The sequence below is a fragment of the Clinocottus analis genome, unplaced genomic scaffold (assembly GCF_023055335.1).
Source record: "Clinocottus analis isolate CAN_PGR_092001 unplaced genomic scaffold, fCliAna1.0.p SCAF_6, whole genome shotgun sequence".
NCBI lineage: Eukaryota > Metazoa > Chordata > Actinopteri > Perciformes > Cottidae > Clinocottus > Clinocottus analis.
In genome coordinates, this window is record NW_027176218.1 from 14,529,780 (window position 1) to 14,549,407 (window position 19,628).

General features: G+C 41.6%; 1 protein-coding gene across 6 annotated transcripts; it reads left to right on the forward strand.

Moving 5' to 3' along the window:
• Positions 1-474: 474 nt before the first annotated feature.
• LOC137803869 (GTPase HRas) lies at positions 475-16,958 on the forward strand. 6 transcript variants are annotated; one of them, XM_068602677.1, is made up of 7 exons: positions 475-745; positions 1,992-2,091; positions 9,367-9,512; positions 10,424-10,602; positions 12,290-12,449; positions 13,798-13,922; positions 14,148-16,958. In XM_068602677.1, the coding sequence occupies exons 3-6, from the start codon at positions 9,402-9,404 to the stop codon at positions 13,915-13,917; spliced, it is 570 nt and encodes a 189-aa protein (XP_068458778.1). In that variant the 5' UTR covers positions 475-745; positions 1,992-2,091; positions 9,367-9,401; the 3' UTR covers positions 13,918-13,922; positions 14,148-16,958. The 6 variants fall into 6 exon arrangements, with proteins under 6 accessions (XP_068458778.1, XP_068458782.1, XP_068458780.1 ...); XM_068602681.1 differs by having other exon boundaries at positions 9,370-9,512; XM_068602679.1 differs by having other exon boundaries at positions 475-707.
• The last annotated feature ends 2,670 nt before the right edge of the window (positions 16,959-19,628 follow it).

Genomic DNA, 19,628 nt, shown 5'->3' on the forward strand with positions numbered 1-19,628 from the left:
GGCAATTTATCTGTAACATATTATATATGAAATATTCTCCATCATTCGTGCATGCTTTCCAATGAAGAGAGGGATTCTAAACAACAATTATTAGGCCACAATAAAATAAGACGAAATGTAAAAGCACTCAGAATTGTTTTGGGTTGGTGGATAGTTTCCCCAGGTGGATGGTTTTGTGTTGGGGGATTTTGACTGATGGCCTTATTATTTTCAAAATCCTGGCTACTGCTAATATAATAAAACTGATATTCACAAACACAACATTCAAGGGGTTCCTTGTCGGTCACGTTAATCTGACAAAATCTGTAAATTTGGATGAAGTAAAAGTCAATAGTGGGAGTCAGCTGGTCTTCCTCCACGGAGTTTCTATATGTCTGACAGTCCATGAACGCAGCAGTAACATGCATGGAACCGGGGCGGTTCTATGTTTGATAGAGCTGGGCGTGGGCTCGACACTCCTCATCCCCGCTGCTCTCTGTGGAAGCACATTGTTCAACGCGGGCTCATTTTACCCATAACCAATGAATGCCTCGGTGCATTGTAGCTACTGAAAACTGAACACTTTATCGGATATAATAAGGTGTATATATCCGAAGACGGCGGGAAGCGGACCAAGAACATTTTGTGTCCTTCTGAATACAGCGGAGAGGCAACAGAGTTGAAAGATTTTTTCTTCTTCTTCTTGTTCTTCTTCTTGTTCTTCTCCGGTACGTCGCTCTTGCAGCTAATTAGACCTCTGCTTGTTGTAAGTATGCAGCTCACATTCCTGTGTCCGAAATATGTTGGCAGTGTGACTGTTTTTGTCCTAATGGTACCGCTTCAAAAAAAAAAAAGCTTTCAATTTTTTAAAACATTTTTGGGAGGGGGCACCGCTGGGGATTGCGGTCCACAGTTTAAACACGTTAGCTAGCTATCATTGCATTTTAATTCACCGCTCCGTCCGGCGAGTTTTTTTTTTTTTTTATCTGCCGAGCTCAACAACTCATGGGTTGCGTTCAAGTCCCGGGCTCCACGTAACGTTTGACGGCGTCGCACAGCTCGTGGATGTCGCCCACACCTCGGGTTTATCTGTTGTGATAAACAGTCTCCCTTGAGTTCGGGTGCTGTAACATTAACTTGGTTATGGGAGGAAAAAACCTCACAGCGCCCGTGGGTTTCCCCATCATCTCGGTTAGAAAGGGAAACCGAAGGTATGCAAATGTGAGCAATAGCGGGGGGATTTACTTTCTGCCGCATGTATTTTTTTTATTATTATTATGTTTTTTTAGACCATCGTAAAGACACTGTACGAGGTTGCCGCTGCCGATAGTGGCCACACAGACGAGTACGTTAGGGTGACGCCCCGTCACACTGAGTGAAAACTGAATGTATCACTGCGGAAGTTAGATTCCATTACAAGGCATTTATAGAGCTGACTGGGACGTATTTATACTCTGGAAGCTCGCTGTTTCAAACTGTTTATTGAGTTTGAAAAGGGGAAAGATGGCAAAGACATCTTTAATTTTCCATCATTCAAAAAAAATATGGCCTTAGGGGCTGTTACACTAGAGGAAACAATTTACCCATTCTAAGCTGACCTACATATTTGGTAGAAATCATCCTATTCATCACTCAAATTTGTAGTAACATTCAGGTTAGAGCCTTAAAACAAAGCAACTGTTGTGTTTATTGTTGGTTTATTGGCATATGATTGTGACTGACTGCTGTCCATGTCTCCTCTTTTTTTTTACTTTCCACCACAACATCACTGTTGCTGTCCAAAGCACATGAGTAGCATGTATAACTATGTATTGCTCATGTAGTGGTCATAAAGGATGGAGTACACAAGACTACTTCCGGTATTAGGGGTCCAGTGGCAGTCGTGTGAATGTGACATCAGCGTTGGTTGCGTTGTTCATAATTAAGGCAAGCATTTAGGCAGCTGGAAAGCAGCTAGAGAAGGTCCAGCCAGTGTTAGAGGTGTGATGTTAATCTCCTGTCCCTTTCTCTAGACAGCTGTAGCCGGGGTGGTGCCCAGCCGCTTGCCAAAATAAGTGTGACTCTTCTGGAGACCAAGAATTTGCAACTTCTCATACAATTTTCACCCCCGAGGTAAATGTGTCATTTTGAGACTTATCGATAGGGTAGGATCTTTATGCATATAATATGCTTTTGTGCATACTTTGTTTTTGTAAGTGGTTACATTTTTGTGGTATTTCCTCTGTTAAAGTGGACCCAGACAACTTTCAACTTCTATGACCTCATGATTTAAATATGGTTTATTTATGTGTTCATACTGGGAAGTTTGTTTACCTAAAAAAAAAAATCTAAAAATAGTTACTGATGTTTCTTTCCCTATGTTAATCCATGGGAAAAAATATTTTTGGCAACACGTGATGGACACTGGAATTGTAATTTCAGCATTTGGCCACTTTGTAAAATCTGCTTCAATGCCTGGCGCTCTTCCTGGAGGTTTAGATTGTACCCGTTGGCAGGGTGAAAGTCGAGCTAGGTACTGATATCAATGTTGTATTATGAGGCTGAATATTATTTTCGATTTTTTTTTTTTTATATGTCATAAGTTTGCCTTCCCGGTTTTTAAGGTTACATGATTGTGAAGTAATTAACTGAATTTACCAGAGTAGTTATTGTGTTACATTACATTTAGCTGACACTTTTATCCAAAGCAACTTATATTTTGCTCTATACACCGTAGACTCAGCAACGGGGAGCAATTCGGGATTAAGTGTGTTGTTCAAGGACACATCGACATGTAATAGCAGAGCCGGGGCTCGAACCACCGACTCTCTGATTGAAAGACCGAAATGCGAACCACTGAGTCACAGTCGCTCCAAATTTGCCATACCAAATCATAGGGCTGTAACCAAATCAAAAAATCCAATCCGATTTGGCTGTTCATGTTAAAGATTTGACTATTTGTATATATATTTTTTGCATTAAGACAATTTGAGAATTCGAAAATCCATTGGCATTGCTCTTAGTGATGGTTTTGACCACATTAACACAGGCAAACGTGGCCTGCCTGTGTCCACCGTTTCATAAAGAACCAAACATATTTTTACATCAGCATTTGGCCCGGGGAGAGTTTGTGTGCGTGTATGTGTGTGTCTGTGTGTGTGTGGAGGTGCCATCGTGGGACCTTTGCTCCTCCATGGCGGTACACCGCCACCAGCTCTACGTCTGCTCGGAAAGGCACTGGGTAATGGTCTTTACAGCACTCCTTGCCCATAATTGCCATGGGCTTAGTGCTCGCTTTGGGCGGGACTGTCAATGGGTGGCCTCTCCTCACCCGACTTGAAACTCTGACCCGTTCCGTTTTCCAGCTTTGTGGGTGAGACTTTTTTTGACTTTTCATCACCATTCCTATCTCTAGAGCACCACATTGTTCACAAGAGCACAGAGTTCTTTATAGACTCAGGGGTCGCCAACTTTCATGGGGCAGCTCCAATATACGCATTGCTGATTATTATTTATCAAAAATGTCATTCTGGAAATATTTTTGTGGAAGCACCGATGGTCAGCCACTACAATATCAGTAACACGGTGTTTAAAGAAAAAAGAGATTTAGATTTTCTCCATATTGCTAAACCTAAGAAAATGAGCCATTCTAAACGTGCAATAAATGGGGTTATTGCCCCGACGCGTTTAGGTGAGGGAGGTTGGTTTTAATTATTAATTAACTGAACATTTGGTGCGATCTTCTACAAGTTGACTGCTAGCTAATGTTATGTGACCCACAATAAGCTTTCTGTTCAGAGTGTTTTCAGGTGCACTCTCAAACTAAAACAACTGGACAAGATTCACTCATTATTCTGATTTTGTAAAAATAAACAATAAAAATGATAACACCACTGATGATTTTCATTTGGTGTGTGATGATAAGCTCCATGGCTCCTCTAACTAGTAGGTCTTTGTGTGGAGGTCAGCTGGCCTTTTCATCTCTGCTGCTGCCTCCAACGTCTCACCCAACCCGAGAAACTGAAAGACTGACCGAGTGGGTAAAAGGTCACTTGTAGTCGGGTGCCTTTAAGAGCAGCTTGTTTAAGAATGCACATATACACAGATGCACACAGAAACTCTTTCTATAAATGTTTGTAAGGGAGAAAATGTGGGGTGGAGGAATTGTTTATTAAGGGATTTTCTCTGAAGATTCTCTGAGCAAAATCTGTTTCATTCAAGTTTGGGGATTTTTTCTGGCTTCCCACCCTTGACAAGGTCTTTAATGGACAGTGCTGTTTTAAAGGCTTATAGTCTGGTAACTAGATTTATAACTGAATTGATAGACTTCATAAGAATTGCTTGAAGTCCTCACTTACTTGTGTTTCATTGGCCTCAGAGAGTAGAAGTGATTCCTCAGCTGCCGGTCAACACTTATGTTTGGATGCTGTTTAGGAGGATGATGTCATTGGAGAGCGGGTGGGGGGTCTTGGAGTCTCAGGATTCGACCGTGATACCTCCCTCGAGAGGGTCTTCTTACCATCATTGCTCCATTAAAAATCTATTATCTCTGCAGTGGGCTTGTGGCTCTGCGAGTATGGATTCTTTAACCAATTAAGAATTTTAATGGAGAGCAGAATGCATGTTGGTGAATATGGCCATTCATGTGCCCTGCGTCTTACATCATGTGTTTTAAAGTGAAAGGTGTGTATTGACAGTGGTGATCAGAGCCATGCATCTGAATTAGCTATGAAAAAGCATTTTCATTTTGGATTTCCGAATACATTTTTCAGTTCCCAGGTCGACCCCTCCCTTAAGTTTTCTCTGCCTTGGCATATTGTAAAAGTAGCCCTCTTCCTCCCTTGCCCTCAGCCACTCTCCTCCCATCACCCCTCTCGCTGTTCCATACTTGCAACCTCCGTAAGCTGTCATGTAAGATTATCCTCTTGGTCCAGGCGGGGTTCTAGGGTTTCAAAACGAACTGTTAATTTCCCAGGCTGGAGGTGGCAAGCTATAAATAACCCTAAACACAGACATACTTTATAGTGCTCCTTTATCAAAAAGTGAAAAGCCACGCAAAGATTATTGGGTCTTTGGGAAGGAATATGTCACTGACTTGTAGATGATACAGCGACCAGACTCTCTGAGTCGAGTATTTGGATCAGTGATAGCAGGAAGTTACTCTGTTCACCTTAATCGAGCTGGCTGGGTAGTGCAAGTCACGTTGCGGGACCTCATCATGCTTGTATGTAATGTTTTCACAGATGCACTTTCTTGGGCAAATAAAAAAATGTGCAGGTTAACCATGCACCGACAGTTATTACTGTACAATATGGAAGTCAGACGCCATTACAGGGGCGGGATCAATTGTGGGTACAGATTTCTATACATAATAAGTTTGACAAAAAGTTGACAAATGCTTCATCTCCATGATGTGGATGACATGTAAAAAGATTGATTGTGATTCCCAGCGGCTGTGTCCTCTTCCCTCCTCTCTATCTGCACAAAGACCAGCTCTGGATGAGCCTTACTGACAACAAGTGGCTCCTGGAAAGCGACAGCATCACTATCAATGATTAATTTAGCTATTCATCTCCATATGTATGTGTGGATTATTAATCAGCTGCTGACTTGGCCTAGTTTTAGAAGAGATGGCACAGTTGTCTGTTTTTTCCTTCTTCCAGTCTCCCAGTAGCGGCCGCGGGAGTGTTGAATTCGCATTGTAGGCTGTAAATTTCAATCGTTTGGCAGGTGTACACTTGAGATCTGGATATGTTGAAGAACTGTGGCCAGTGTGTCTGAATCTGGAAATCTGTGGGTATGTGAGGGAGTGCAGGTGTCAATCTCCTTTTTCTGTTTATTTGTGTCTGTCGTACATTTTTCAGCTTATCTGTTCAGTTTAGTACACTTTATTAGCATAAAAGTTCCTTGACAATTTAGAACAGGCTTCAAATTAGGATTTAGGTGTTGGTACATTTCAACACATATTGGTTATTAAAATGTATTTGAATGCATAAATATGTCATGATGAGCATTTATCATTGCCTTGGCATACTAGTGAAGCAGGCACCAAACTTAAACATTAAGAGTAACAGTAAGATTTAGGGGTATGTATGTACTTTACTTTTATTAATTGTGTGTAACCTATGCTATTGTGAAAACCATCACTCAATTAATCAATTAGTTAGGCAACCGACAGAAAATGAATTAACAATAATAACGTTCGCCTAATTTTAATATTTGAAACCCAAGTACGGCCGCACCAAGACTGAATTTTTGATCTGCCAAAGCTAAATGTGTCTGTCTATCAATCACAGATGAAAAAACACGGTACACTCGTCATCACCTGAAAGACCACTTTCTCTAATCCCAGTGAGCAATCTATAGTTTAACGCGTTATGTTGTGTCATCATATTAAGCCAGCTCTGGTGTCCTTGCTCTGGGTTGGGCTCGTTGTCTAGAGTGACCAAAAGGTGTTCCAGCGGCTGTCTGCCCAGCACAAGTCTCTCCGCACAGCTGCTGTTTATTTGGTTAAAGGAGGCTGTGAGGAGCGCGGCTGGCTCTGTGGCTCTGCCACGATCTCTGTACTCCAACCAGGGCGGGCTGCACTGTGTACCAGGTTGATTTATTTACAGTGAGGGGAGGGGAAGCTAAATGTTTGGCCACAAGATGGAAGAGTCAGTATACTTCCCTTCCTGTTGTGCTTGAGAGCTATGGCAGTGAGGGTGTTTCTACAAGGAGGCCATTGTTGAAATTGGTGACGGTGTTCAGAGCTACCTGTTCCGTTAAGGCGAGCAGTAGCTTATGGGCTGCAGGAACGCGCGTCTGTGTGTGTCTGTCTGTCTGTCTGTCATTGAATGAGAGCAGCTAGAAGTCTGTCTTCGGTTAGCAGGTCTGCCTTTCTCTGTCAATCATTAACATCAGTGAGGCAGCCTTAGTCTCGGCTAATCGTAGTATGTACTCACATCAGCACAGTCAAACGCCGTACAGGCACAATTAAAACAACATTTTAACAGAGGTGCATGGCCATTCTGCCAGAGACAGTTATAGGTGCATTTCTGTTATGTTTGACTCTTCTTTGGATGCTTTGTTTGTTGTCCTTCTATTATACTGTCCAGAGGCTGTATTCATGTCACCTGTTGCTTGTATCTTTCTCTTAGTTGAGTTTAAGATTCACTCCAGCTGTGTGTGTGCTCCATTGGGAGACAAATCCCAAATAAGAGGATATGTATGAGTTCTGCTCAGGCTCCACTGCTCTGTAGTGAGCAAGACATTTGCGTAACAGAGCTACGTTGGAGTGCACTTAATGTTAGGGATGGCAGTTGATGCCCTGGAAAAGGTAAAACAGCACATGTGACCTGTGGTGCCCCTGAAATCCTGACAGATTGATTGCACACTCTAGCAGGTGGGGTGGGTTAGTGATTTTCTTCTTGAGCTCACTTAAGGAACATTTAGCAAGAGAACGAGACTCTTGTCGATGAACAGACCAAGATGTTTAACCCTGTGTGACCTTATTCTACTCTAAACTACGGGACAGGAGACGGACTACTTTTGAGGAAGAGATTTTTAAGACGACTTTGGGCTGATGCAGATGTCTTAACGGTTTAATACGATTCAGATGTAATTTATTATGTGCAAAAACATTGTTTGATTAAATTCAAAAAGCAAGTGTATTAAAATGCCAAAAGTGGAGTTTCTGGTCACTACTGTTAAACTGAAAGTGAAACTAAACTGCACCTCCTGGGAGGTTCAGGAATTTCAGTGATTTTCCTCTGACTTTTGATACCAGAGATGACATTGCTTTGATGACATCACCCGACCACTCATTGTTGCATGATGTCAAACTGAAGCTCTAACCGCGGGAAGCTCCTGCGCTTACGCAATGGGATTCCAGTATGAATGTGGTAAGCCTTAGGTTTGGTCATCTCGCAAAGTCTCCATGATGGCCTCACTTCTTTCTGATTCTGACTCATGTACCATCACGTCTACCAGAGGGCTGGTATCAGGTCATGTTTGGGTCATAGATTTGGTTACTTTGTGGTACATTTTGCAAATAGCTGAGTCACACTTTGGCACTGTATGTAGTTGACACACCCATGTGACTACTTTTGTTAACCGTTGATTCAACATGCCTGGAATTTCACTGGCCATCAATGTTGTAAGGGTGCTGGTGATGTCAGGGGATCTCTCTGTGTGTGTCTTTGTATTGTCTTCTGTGGCCGCATGTGTGGTTGCAGCTGGCTCGATAGTTGGCATTGTGATGGCATGTTTGGCATGTTCTGCAAATTCACACATTTTTGTTGGAGGTGTCGTCATTCTGGTAAAATCCATACGAGTTGTTCTTCACTGCTAATCTGCTATGTTGATGAAGGTGCATACCAACCATTCTTGAACTGAGAACATACTCATTCACGACTAGATTATTCCAAAACCTGCTGTTGATAAATGGTTTCTTTAATGTTAAGCACTGTGAGTTTAAAATGCACATTTAAAGGCTTTTTTTTTTTTAAGCTAACCAAGTTTTCTATGTTTTTTCTGATAATCAAGCAGAATTGTTTATGTCTTTCCAAGTCCTTAACATTGTACCTGTCCATTTCAGAACTGCTCTACTTGTCCTCTAATGCTTTCAGTTACCCTCGAGGTCCATGACATTATGTTAATGTGAATTTCACATATGTTGTATACATTTTAACCTTCAGAAAATGGACATCACTTATGTTTTCCCAAGAGACAGACCAGTTTCTTTAATAACATGCCTTGATTTATAGTCAGGGCAGCCCTGCTACATCGACTCGGCCTCTTAAGTGGCTTCGCTTGATCCACGAGGGACAACTGTAGGCACACCTGAAGTCATAAAAACCTTTTTTGGCTTCTCGTTCTGTTACTATGGATTAGAAACAGCAGTTCATCGCAAAAAAGCCTAGCTTTGTTAGTAATTGTGCAAAGTGATGTTTGAAATAAATATGATGCAGATGCTTTTGAAAGAAATTTAACTTTTTACACATTTAACTTGACATTTTAATTTTGCTCTGGCGTCTGCCACCGTCTGTTCAAAGGAAGGCACCTGTATTGTGAAGTCTCAGTGACGAGGACCAGTGCCATGCCCCTTCTGTTTCTCCCTCGCTGTCTCAGACACACTCTGCTGCTCACACTGAGCGGGAGGGCCTTGGAACACTGAGTACCTTTAGCATATTTTTCACATTCCCCTTTGAGGGTCTCAACCTTCGCTCCCACCACACACACTCACTGTAGAACACACACACGCACAAAAAGCACTGATGTTTCTAACCACTGGGCAGAAATGGTTGTGGGCCGCATCATAGCAGTCCAGTGGCAGAGAATAGATTGCCTGTGTCTCTTGTTCTGCTCAAACCCAGCAAAGTATGCTTCTTGTCTGTGCTAACCTGCACCTTTCTTTCTCCCCTCCAGCAGTGGTGTTTGTGTGGTGAACAGCAGCGGCAAAGATGACGGAGTATAAGCTGGTGGTGGTGGGAGCTGGAGGCGTGGGCAAGAGTGCACTCACCATTCAGCTCATCCAGAACCACTTTGTGGATGAATATGACCCAACCATAGAGGTATGAATCTCCTTTGTTCTGCACATGTTCATGTTCTACACATTATTCTCATGGGAGACAGCTTGGGTGTTGGGGTTGGAAGGTAAACGACAGTTGATATTATTGTTTATTATTAATAATTTCTAGCTCCCCCTTGTATTTTTGCATCACTTTTACATCTGTGTGCATGCAATAATTAAAAAAAGGTTATCCAAAAGTCCAACCCCACAGTCACTCCTGAACAATATTGTCTGGGCACTATACTGAGAAGACAGCTCGGTCTAAAGCAAGTTAATTCAATGTAATTGAATGAATCAAATGTCTGTTTCAATTCTCCAAACGATCAGGCTTGAAAATAAATCCTAATTTTCTTTCAAGAATGTGCGCTGCTGTAATTCGTGGTTCTATTGATGAAAACAATACATCAAAAAATATTGCAGACATTGTGAAGAGAAGAGCAAAGTCAGTCAGAATGTTTTCTCCTCTCTTCTTCCTTCATTCTATCCCTCTCTTTCTCACCACGCCTGCCTCTAGCCAGACAATGTCCTTTTTGTGTATTGGCATTCCTGGCCCCTATGCTCTGACAAACAAAGGGACAGCACTCCGTGTTTTTGTGGCTGCGTGTTGGAAGGCTAAACATTGGCTCCGATACCCTGCTCTTCTGATCTCTAGTTGTTAATTTCACCTGGAATTGGACAGTGAATTGTTAAATAGCAGTTGATAGACAATCAATCAACATCACATCTCTGTGTTTTATATATGGACGTGCTGCTCAGTATGGAGTGGCAAATGATGTAACGACCTCAGTGACCCACAGTTGCCTCAAATTCCACCTGAGCCCTCTGTTTGGTATCTGACTTTCAATACAGATTGCTCACCCATACATTTTTACCACCTCACCCAATCTCTGACTTTCCCCCTTTTTTCTACAGGACTCTTACAGGAAACAGGTTGTGATTGATGGGGAGACCTGCCTGCTGGACATCCTGGACACTGCAGGTCAGGAGGAGTACAGCGCCATGAGGGATCAGTACATGAGGACAGGGGAAGGTTTCCTCTGTGTCTTCGCCATCAACAACACCAAGTCCTTTGAGGACATTCACCAGTACAGGTGTGTAGAAGAGTGAGGCGGAGAAAGAGGGTTTGGGTTTAGGGCTGCAGGGGCACCACAAATTGTGACATTGATGTAGAGCATTGTGAAATCTGTTGTTGCCCGTGATCAGAACAGTTGGGGCGGAGGACAGAGACAAAGTCATGTCTGTTACTTCTCTTCTAAGCTTCTGTGTATATATTCAGTGTGTGTTGCAGGGACTCCCATGAGGTCTTGATAGAGAGGGGTGTGTATACGTATGCGTGCCAGCTCGCTGCAGTAGTTGGGTGATGTCATGCTGTAGCGTTTAACACGGCTAAAGAAAGCTTAGCCCCCAACTGGAGGATTACAGCACGATGCCAATGAAATCGATCCTGACTCAATTAGAGGAGCGGAGAGAGGTATAGCACTTTCAAGGACAGGGAAGGAGAAAAGAGGGGGAGGGGGATAGATTCAGCTGGAGATGACAGTGTTTGCTCTCTTTGCCACATTTTGTCTTTCTCGTCACATTAGGCACCCACTTGCCAGTCTTGCACGTGGCAAGTAAAAAAAGGCTGCATATTAACTTTGCCACCGCCTCTACAGGTTTGCAGGTTGTTTCTTTTTATTTCTTACGTTCACATTTGTTTGGCTTGCTGCCATTGCAGTACAGCCTTTTTCCATCCAACCATTGTGTAACTTGTGGATTCATGCAGGGATCCTTCGTTGGACGCTAGAATGTTGAGTTCTTTTTTTTTTTTTTTTTAAAGATATGTGGTCGGTTTTGCTGATCAAAACAGTCAGAGGCATTTCTGCAAAACCTCTGGTCCACTGTTGGCACATACTAGCATGATACCTACATACAACCGGGCAATGCATCTTGATTTTTTATTTTATTTAAACTAGCCAGCATTATTAGACCGAATGCACCAAGACTATATTGTCTTTTTATTGTTTACTGTCATTGTTAATATGCTTGGCTAGACTTATAAATAGCTGCCTCAAACACATAAACAAGGCAATGGTTGAAACCTGTCTGCTTTGACATCAAGACTCGGATCAACTGTGGTCATGAACACCATTTGCAGTGTTGACTGCAGGGCAGGGCTGACTGTAGCGGATGCATCCTGCTGCACTGTGGCTTAGGGAGAAGAAGGGCTGAGCTGATAGATTGATCTGACCCACTCCTCTCAGTCAGTTCTCCCTGGCTGCCTAGCGTTTGGCGCTGGCTGCTGTAGTGATGAGGTAATGCTGTTCGCCGGCTGCCTGTTGTCCATCCTTCCCCCTCCCTCCCTTCCTCTCCACATCCCTCCTTCAGCAGTGCAGCACAGCCCAGCACCGGCGGGCTCTGGCTCTTCCTCAGGGTCCTAGAGCTCCCTGGGTGTATCGCTCTCCAGTGGTGGAGCTGCTGTTGTTTATGAAGCAGGGAGGATCCCAGGCAAGAGATATGTCACTGTGCCTAGAGCAGTGCTGGGTTTGGGTTCAGGAAACAGCCAGAGTTTTGCAAGAGTACATACAGTACAATAATATTATACTGTCCATACTGTCTATACTATCTATATCATATTATCCACCACACTGCACTGCACCTTAACTGCTTCTTTTTCATCCTGGACAGATGCAAACTATATTTCATTGTCACAGTACTATGTGCAATGACAATACAGTTGAATCGGAATCGGAATTGAATGTCAACTAATGGACATTTTCTTTTTTCTGCAATTCACAGAGAACAGATCAAACGTGTAAAGGACTCAGATGATGTCCCAATGGTGCTTGTGGGAAACAAATGTGACCTCCCTGCACGCACGGTGGACACAAGGCAAGCCCAGGAACTCGCCCGCTCTTACGGCATCCCTTACATCGAGACCTCTGCCAAAACACGACAGGTAGGCAGTGAGCAAGCAGCACACACCCACAACACCATATATTCACTTTCTTCTTTCTCTCTCCCTTTGGTATTTCAAATAACCTTTAAAGGTAAAGTGTGTTGGATTCATAAGGATTTATTGGGAGAAATGGAATACAATATAATACATGTTTCATTAGTGTAAAGTCTCCTAAAATTAAGAATAGTTTTGTTTTTATTACCTTAGGATGAGCCCTCCATATCTTTATAGTCTGCCATGTTTCTGAAAGACTAAGGTGTCTGCTTTCCGCTCAGCTCTCGTTGGACTGAAAAGCGCCTAAAGACACATTACACACACACACACAAGCTTCATTCCCATCTAGAGCAGGCAGCGATTGATTGGTAAAAAAAAAATAATCATACTTTGGTTAAAACATTTGTTCTAAAAGTCATCAAATTAAATAAGTTACTTTAGTTATCACATTTTTCAGGATAATTGCTAATTTCGAAATAACAGGGCCAGTAATCTACAACCCATCACATTACAAAAGTAACCTTCCCAACATTGCTGAAGGTCCACCGTCTGAATTTCGTTGCTCCGAAAGTAGACGAGTCGATGGTCCTGAAAGATACCCCAGTTTTAAGAGGGAGGAGTAAGCCGAGGGGTATTCAGTGGTTGATATCTGCAACCTCACCGCTGCATGCCGCTTCATCATACACGCTGGACCTCATTCATTTCATTTCTCCGAGAAGTTCATTTTTCCTCCCATCTTTGCAAGCCACAAAATTCAGATTTTATGTAGATTTTAACTCAGCCTGTGCTCCATCATACTGTAGTAAACAAGTTATCACAGTGTCCCAGTATGGGCTCTGTGGTTTGACACATTTTACGCGTATTCGTGTCAATGAAGAGCAGCGAATGGCCCGCGGTATGATGTTATTTGTGTTGCTGGAAACATTTTATCATGCCGCAGGCAGTGACTCATAGCCAGGTTACCTTGGCTTGAGAGCAGAGCTCCAGTATGTGAAAGGCTTCATAAGGACAAGTCGCTGCACAGCTCCCACTGTCTCTGACTCACTGTCACACACTAAGGAGGCACATAAAGGCGCTCGCATTCATCATTGCACCCGCAGAAAGTCCGTCATTCAACCAGAAGAGTATGTAAAGAACTAAGTGACTGACTTCTTTTTAGTCACAAAGATATTGAGATTAACAGTGTCTGAAATATTCAAGTTGCCATGGTGATGTTAACAGGCCTCTCAATGTTAAGCACACCTGAGAGGTTTACTGTCTTTTACAAGGGGTGTCTTCAGTGTACTCCAATTAAAATTGACCATTGCAAGTGCCCAGCTCTTTCTGCAACCTTTCGGCGTGTATGTGTTTACAGGGAGTAGAGGACGCCTTCTACACACTGGTTAGAGAGATCAGACAGCATAAGCTGAGGAAGCTGAACCCACCTGACGAGAGCGGTCAGGACTGTATGAGCTGTCGCTGTGTGGTATCGTGATGCAGGTGAGACGTATATCAAGAAATGTATTTTTATTCTTTGACAGTTACACAGTGATATGGAAAGTCCAAATTGGTCTGTTATACTAAAAGCTGTATGTCTTCTTTTTTTGTATTTGACTTCTCATTGTGACTAAAAATGAATGCGGATCCTCAGTTTAACTTTCCACTGTGTCACAGTTTTCCCAGACACAATAAAATGTCACTAACATCTGTCATTTCTTTCCCCAGCTGACTGTTGCATGTTGAGGAGAAATGCTACGGCACGTAGTGGCAGCATGGACTTAAAGATAGAAAGTTAAAACAACTCAATGATGAAATATAAACTTTTTCAAAAAGAGGAGGATTGAAGCAAAAGCTCTCAAGGAAACCACCAGAGCTGACTGAACCATAGACCTTCATGGAAAGGGGTATGTGGACTGTTGCCTATGTGGCTATCTGAACTAGTCCGGTCCGGCCCCTTTCTTTGGTCCACGTGTCGACCTGTGAGCAACACCACTAAAGACTCTTTGTCAACTCCAGTGTGGTCCCGCTGGATGGCTCAACAAGTTTCCTGCTAACTTATTGTTTTCAGTCTCAACACTGGTCTTAAAGGGGGTGTCTCTGACCTCCTGCCACCTTGAAAGCCTAATTCCACTCCCCCTGCCTGCCCACTGGAAGAACTGACTGACCTAAATGGAAAGGACTGGAACATGAATACTCCCTCCCCCCCACCCCACATTGCCCTCTACCTGCCTTTGGTTTCCCCTGAATCGCTGTGTAGAGTAGACCCTTCATTATACTGGATACAAGGGGTGGAGACTGACATGGGAATGACTACAATTTGTTGTTTAACTGTTGGCCTAGCTGTACAAAATCTTTTTTTTTTTTTTTTTTTTTTTCATATGAAACGTTTCGTTTGTGATTGCAGAATTTGAAAGTCACAGAGCAATATGTGGGTTAAGGCGTTCATTACAGATGACACCTGGCTTGACATTTTTCACGACCTGCCTGACGTAGTTGAAATTTCTTGATATAAAGATAGATGAATTTCCAGAATTCATCTGCCTTCTCTCCTTTCAAATGTTTTTTCTTTGCTACAGTCAGAGTTGTCTTTGTAGAATAATAATAATATTGGCTAATGTACGTAGGTTCTGGCGCGATAGGGTTATTTACACAAAGTTTTGGGAATTAACCACCTCTCATTGCTACTTGTTTTAATTTGGCTCGGGAAGGGGTTTGCATCTGTAGGAAGGTTGCCTGTAGAAATAGGAGGAAAACTCTGTAGTTGTACAGTCATACAATGACGGGTTATGGTTTTAGACAAAATGACAACAGGTTGATTCTTCTTGCATTTTATTTCGGTAAGTGTATGCTGTCTAGCTTTTATTTACCACATGGTGATAATAGCTATTTTTAGATTGCAAGAATTACTCCTTCTGGATAATAAGGCTCAGGAATCAGGGCCCAGGAACGTCTCAACAGTCACCAATTAGCTTTGCAGAGTGTAACGCACAAAGTCCTGCCTCAGAATCGAACTTCAGTTTTTTCCTCACACCATGCTCTCTTCAAACTGCTCCTCTTTCTCTGCCACCTCAGTTCTGCAATGGAACAAGAACAGGTCAGGTGCTACTCATGTCAGAACCATATTTACTGTATATCTGGGACTATAGTGTGTAATAGGTGATGGATATTGGGTTATGGGAGTGCTTCGCTTTGTTAAATTAATACTGACTAGCTTGTGCTCTCCACAACTGCATTACTTTGCTGCCTAAATGGAAAAAGACTGCTCTGGATTTACTTCGCCTTATCTTTTAGCTAGTTTGTACCTCATGTATGCAGCAAGCTCTGCCTGAGACGAATGTGTGTTCTGCTGGCTGCATTGTTTTGTTTGATTATGTGTGCAACTAAATGAATAAAAAAAAATAGAAGTGTGCCGAGTTTAGACATGCGCTGTATAGAATTTGGATTCCCTGAAAACACTACACTGATTTTTAAAGAAGGGGGTTTTCTGTCAAAAAATGTGCGTCTGAATGTGACTGTTTAGTGAGACTGTAAAACAACAGTTTAAGAGCCCAGTTTATGCCCGGTTGTCTTGCCGTCATGTTCTTTTTGAAGTTTCCTTCTCAATACATTGGAATGTGTGATGATGACTAGAAATTGATAGTTTAAGTCGAGGTTATACTTGAACAATTCAGAGAATTGGTCATGTAGGATCATGTATAGCAATCCAGACACTACAGGCAGGTTTTAGCAACACGCTTCAAATGCAAACCTCAGAGAAAATCCCAGACTTCTTCCACGAAAGACGTCTCATGTTATTTTTGCCTTTTTAACTCCTGTCAAGGGAAACAAAATGTTTATTTTTAACCTAATTAGATTTTGTACAGTTAAAGGTTCACTCATAACACAACATAAAGAAATCTGATCAGTCTGGTTAGTATGGATGGTTGTCCAGTTGTTTTTTAAATCAGTTGAGTGTTCATATCTCGGCTTGGAGGAAGGATATGAACTGTGAATGTGTTTTGAGTCTTTAGATATGTTTGAAAGAAGCCTTGTGTTTCAAATTTAAAATATTGTAATAATGCAGAGTGGATACTTGGTCCCACTTTTGGCAGTGTTGTTCCTAACTTTTATTTTTTCACCCATTGTGCTCAAAAAAAAAGTGTGACGTTTGTAACATGTAATTACAGTCCTGATAGTATGCTTGTCCTCACCCTGTCAAACTTTAAACCGTACATTCATGGTAATACATAGAATTCCACAAGTCTTTGTATTCAAATTCCTGTTTCATTAACTATCTGCATCATATTGCCACAGGCATACTCCAGCCAGCAAACAATAAGTATACATGTCAGAAAACCTAGAGAGCATGACGGAGACTGTACGGACCAGAGGGAGTTTTGCACAAGGATACAGTGGGCTCAAGGGCTTGTTTCTCCCTTGCAAAATGTGGATGGAGGCGTGGAAGGAATTTATGAAAATGACAACTGTTTTAGCTATTTAAGATGTATTTACTCTTCGAAAATGTGGCAAATGTATTGCAGGACAGGAATAAAGATGTCAAGATAAAACCTTGTCTTTGGTCCCTGAACTATCTGACTTTTACATCATGTTGCTCTCAAATATAAGATTTGGTGCCACCTGCAGGCTGCTATGTGTATCATACTTGAGAAGGAAAAAACATAGAAGGAAGGGGATTTTGAGTAATTTACAGTAAATTACTGTACAGTAAATTACTCAAAAAGTAAAAATGGAGTAATTTACTGTAACACTGCCGTAAACTCGGCTGAACTGTATAAATGTTCCTGGCACTTCTGTTTAAAGGGGAGGATCCAGTGTACGGTAATGTGTAGTTTACTTGATTGGGGCATGCAACGTTCAAAGGTCATAATGTTGTGTTTACACAAGAGTTTTACCATCAGCAGAGCCATAAACGAGAGGTTTTGGGTTTCACAGGTGAAAAGTACAGAACTGTTTTTTATGTATTCACATATTCATTTTAAGTCTTTAATTATTTCTTTGCCCAAAGAGTCATGATTCCTTCACAGACAAACTGTGAGTGAGTGGGGTAGTGGTGTGGTGTGGTGTGGTGCCTTTCAGCAATGGAATAGGAATGAGGAAGTATGTAGGACATACTGTCTGGTGGCGTGAGAAAAAGCAGCTCAATGAGGTGTGGCATAGAAAATTACATATTTGTAATTTTGCTTATTATTTCATGTATATATAAATACATGTTCATGCACTGAGCTAAACAAGTACTTATACAGTAGCAAGAAGCTAAATCAGTTTGACTTAGTGTATTTATTGATCCTGATGCGAGAGAAGAGACAGTTTCACTACCAAACAACAACCAAAGGATGGGTCCACATGAATATTATTAATAATACTAATACACATTTATTGAGTCACTGTTATTTTCCTGTTTTGTTTGTTCAAGCCATGTTGCCTAGTTATAGCTTTTTAGGGCAGATGATTTGCATAATTGTGAGGCTGTTCTGTCACTGGCCCTGAAGTGCCATAAAATTGAGGCGGTTATCCATTTACCTAAGACAGACAGAAAGCCACCATTGGTGAGTGTTGGTGATCGAAAAGGTACACTGAAAAGATATTTTCCTTTTGGATAAACAGTAATCATGCCATACTATAAGAGCGACATTCGGAAAATGCTCCCTAAGGTAAGAATAATCATCAACAATTGAAATTAGACTCTGTTCTTTCACAATCAAACACATTGTAAAATCTGCGTATATTCTGTTCAGTGTTTGTTGTTTGTTCTATTATTTTGAAGACATATTTTCACAAACATGTGTCCCATGAAATACATGTTGCTTTGACTCACTTCCAAAGCCTCGTGCCCAGGATGGATCGATATGGTAAGAAGCTAAATAACAGCGATCAATTGTTTCTAAACATATTCAACCTGAGACAAATTCAACAAGGGTTCTAAATGATATTGTCCGTCTTTCCATTATTTCAGTTTACAATGATGGAACCACAAAAAAATTGATGAGTTTAACCGGAACCATTCCTGTCAAGTTCCAAGGTAACAATGACTTTGCATGTTTTACTGTTTGTAAGCAGTTTGATTTTAATCAAAAGTTGACTCAGATGTGGATTTTGAACAATTAGATTCTAAAAAATAAGTCCGATAAAGCTCATAATCTCTCAGAATTTTCAAGATATAATTCCCTTTTCCCCTGTTCTTATATATACAAGACAAGACCTACAACATTCCTGTCTGCCTGTGGATTGAGGAAAGCTATCCCCAAACTGCTCCCATCTGCTATGTCAGACCCTCATGTGATATGATGGTCATCAGGGGAAAGTATATCTCCAGCAATTGTGAAGTCATGCTGCCTTACCTGGAGGAGTGGAATGTGAGAATTTAAATGATATATTGTACTATTATCTATTTTACTATAGTCTGTGTGTAAAAAGAGATAGACAATGGCATTATGTTACGAGTAGAACAGTGTAGTTTGAAGCTTTACATATTTCATGTGTGGTTTCCTTTCCCCTATTAGAGTGAATGTGACCTTGTGAGCCTACTGCAGGTGATGGTTGTTATGTTCGGAGACTTCCCTCCTGTCTGCATGCAGCCTCGTTCAGAGGCTGAAAAAGGCCCTTGTAAGTTACACTCACGCAGGCAGGAACAAGTCTCCATGTTGTTTCAAAACAATACATACATGCCCTAGAGATGCAAGTTGTTGCTGATAAGACAGATGCATATCTCGGTCACACCCGATTCAGTGTGAATGTTATTCAACATGTTCTACCTCTCAATATGTATTTTTTTGTAGGTTCGCTACATTTCCACAGAGAAGCAGATGTGCGTTCAAAGACAGACGGAAGTTTGTATTTACATTTGGCCAGTGAAGATGATCTACCTTTCCAGCAAGAAAATGAAACCAACTGTTAGCTTTGACTGTGTGTGTGTGTGTGTGTGTGTGTGTGTGTGTGTGTGTGTGTGTGTGTGTGTGTGTGTGTGTGTGTGTGTGTGTGTGTGTGCTTGATGTGATTAAGTGATTGATCCTGTGTATAGTGTCAGATGGTATCCATTCATTATTTAAGGATTAATTCATTAACAATTTCAGAAAAATAACAGCGTGCTGTATGTTTTTTTTGTGTGTGAATGATTTAGACCGTAAATGTGAAGCAGCACCTGATGGAAACATATTGACTGTCTTTGATGTATGTTGTTGATGTTATGAATGTATTTGATTATTAAAC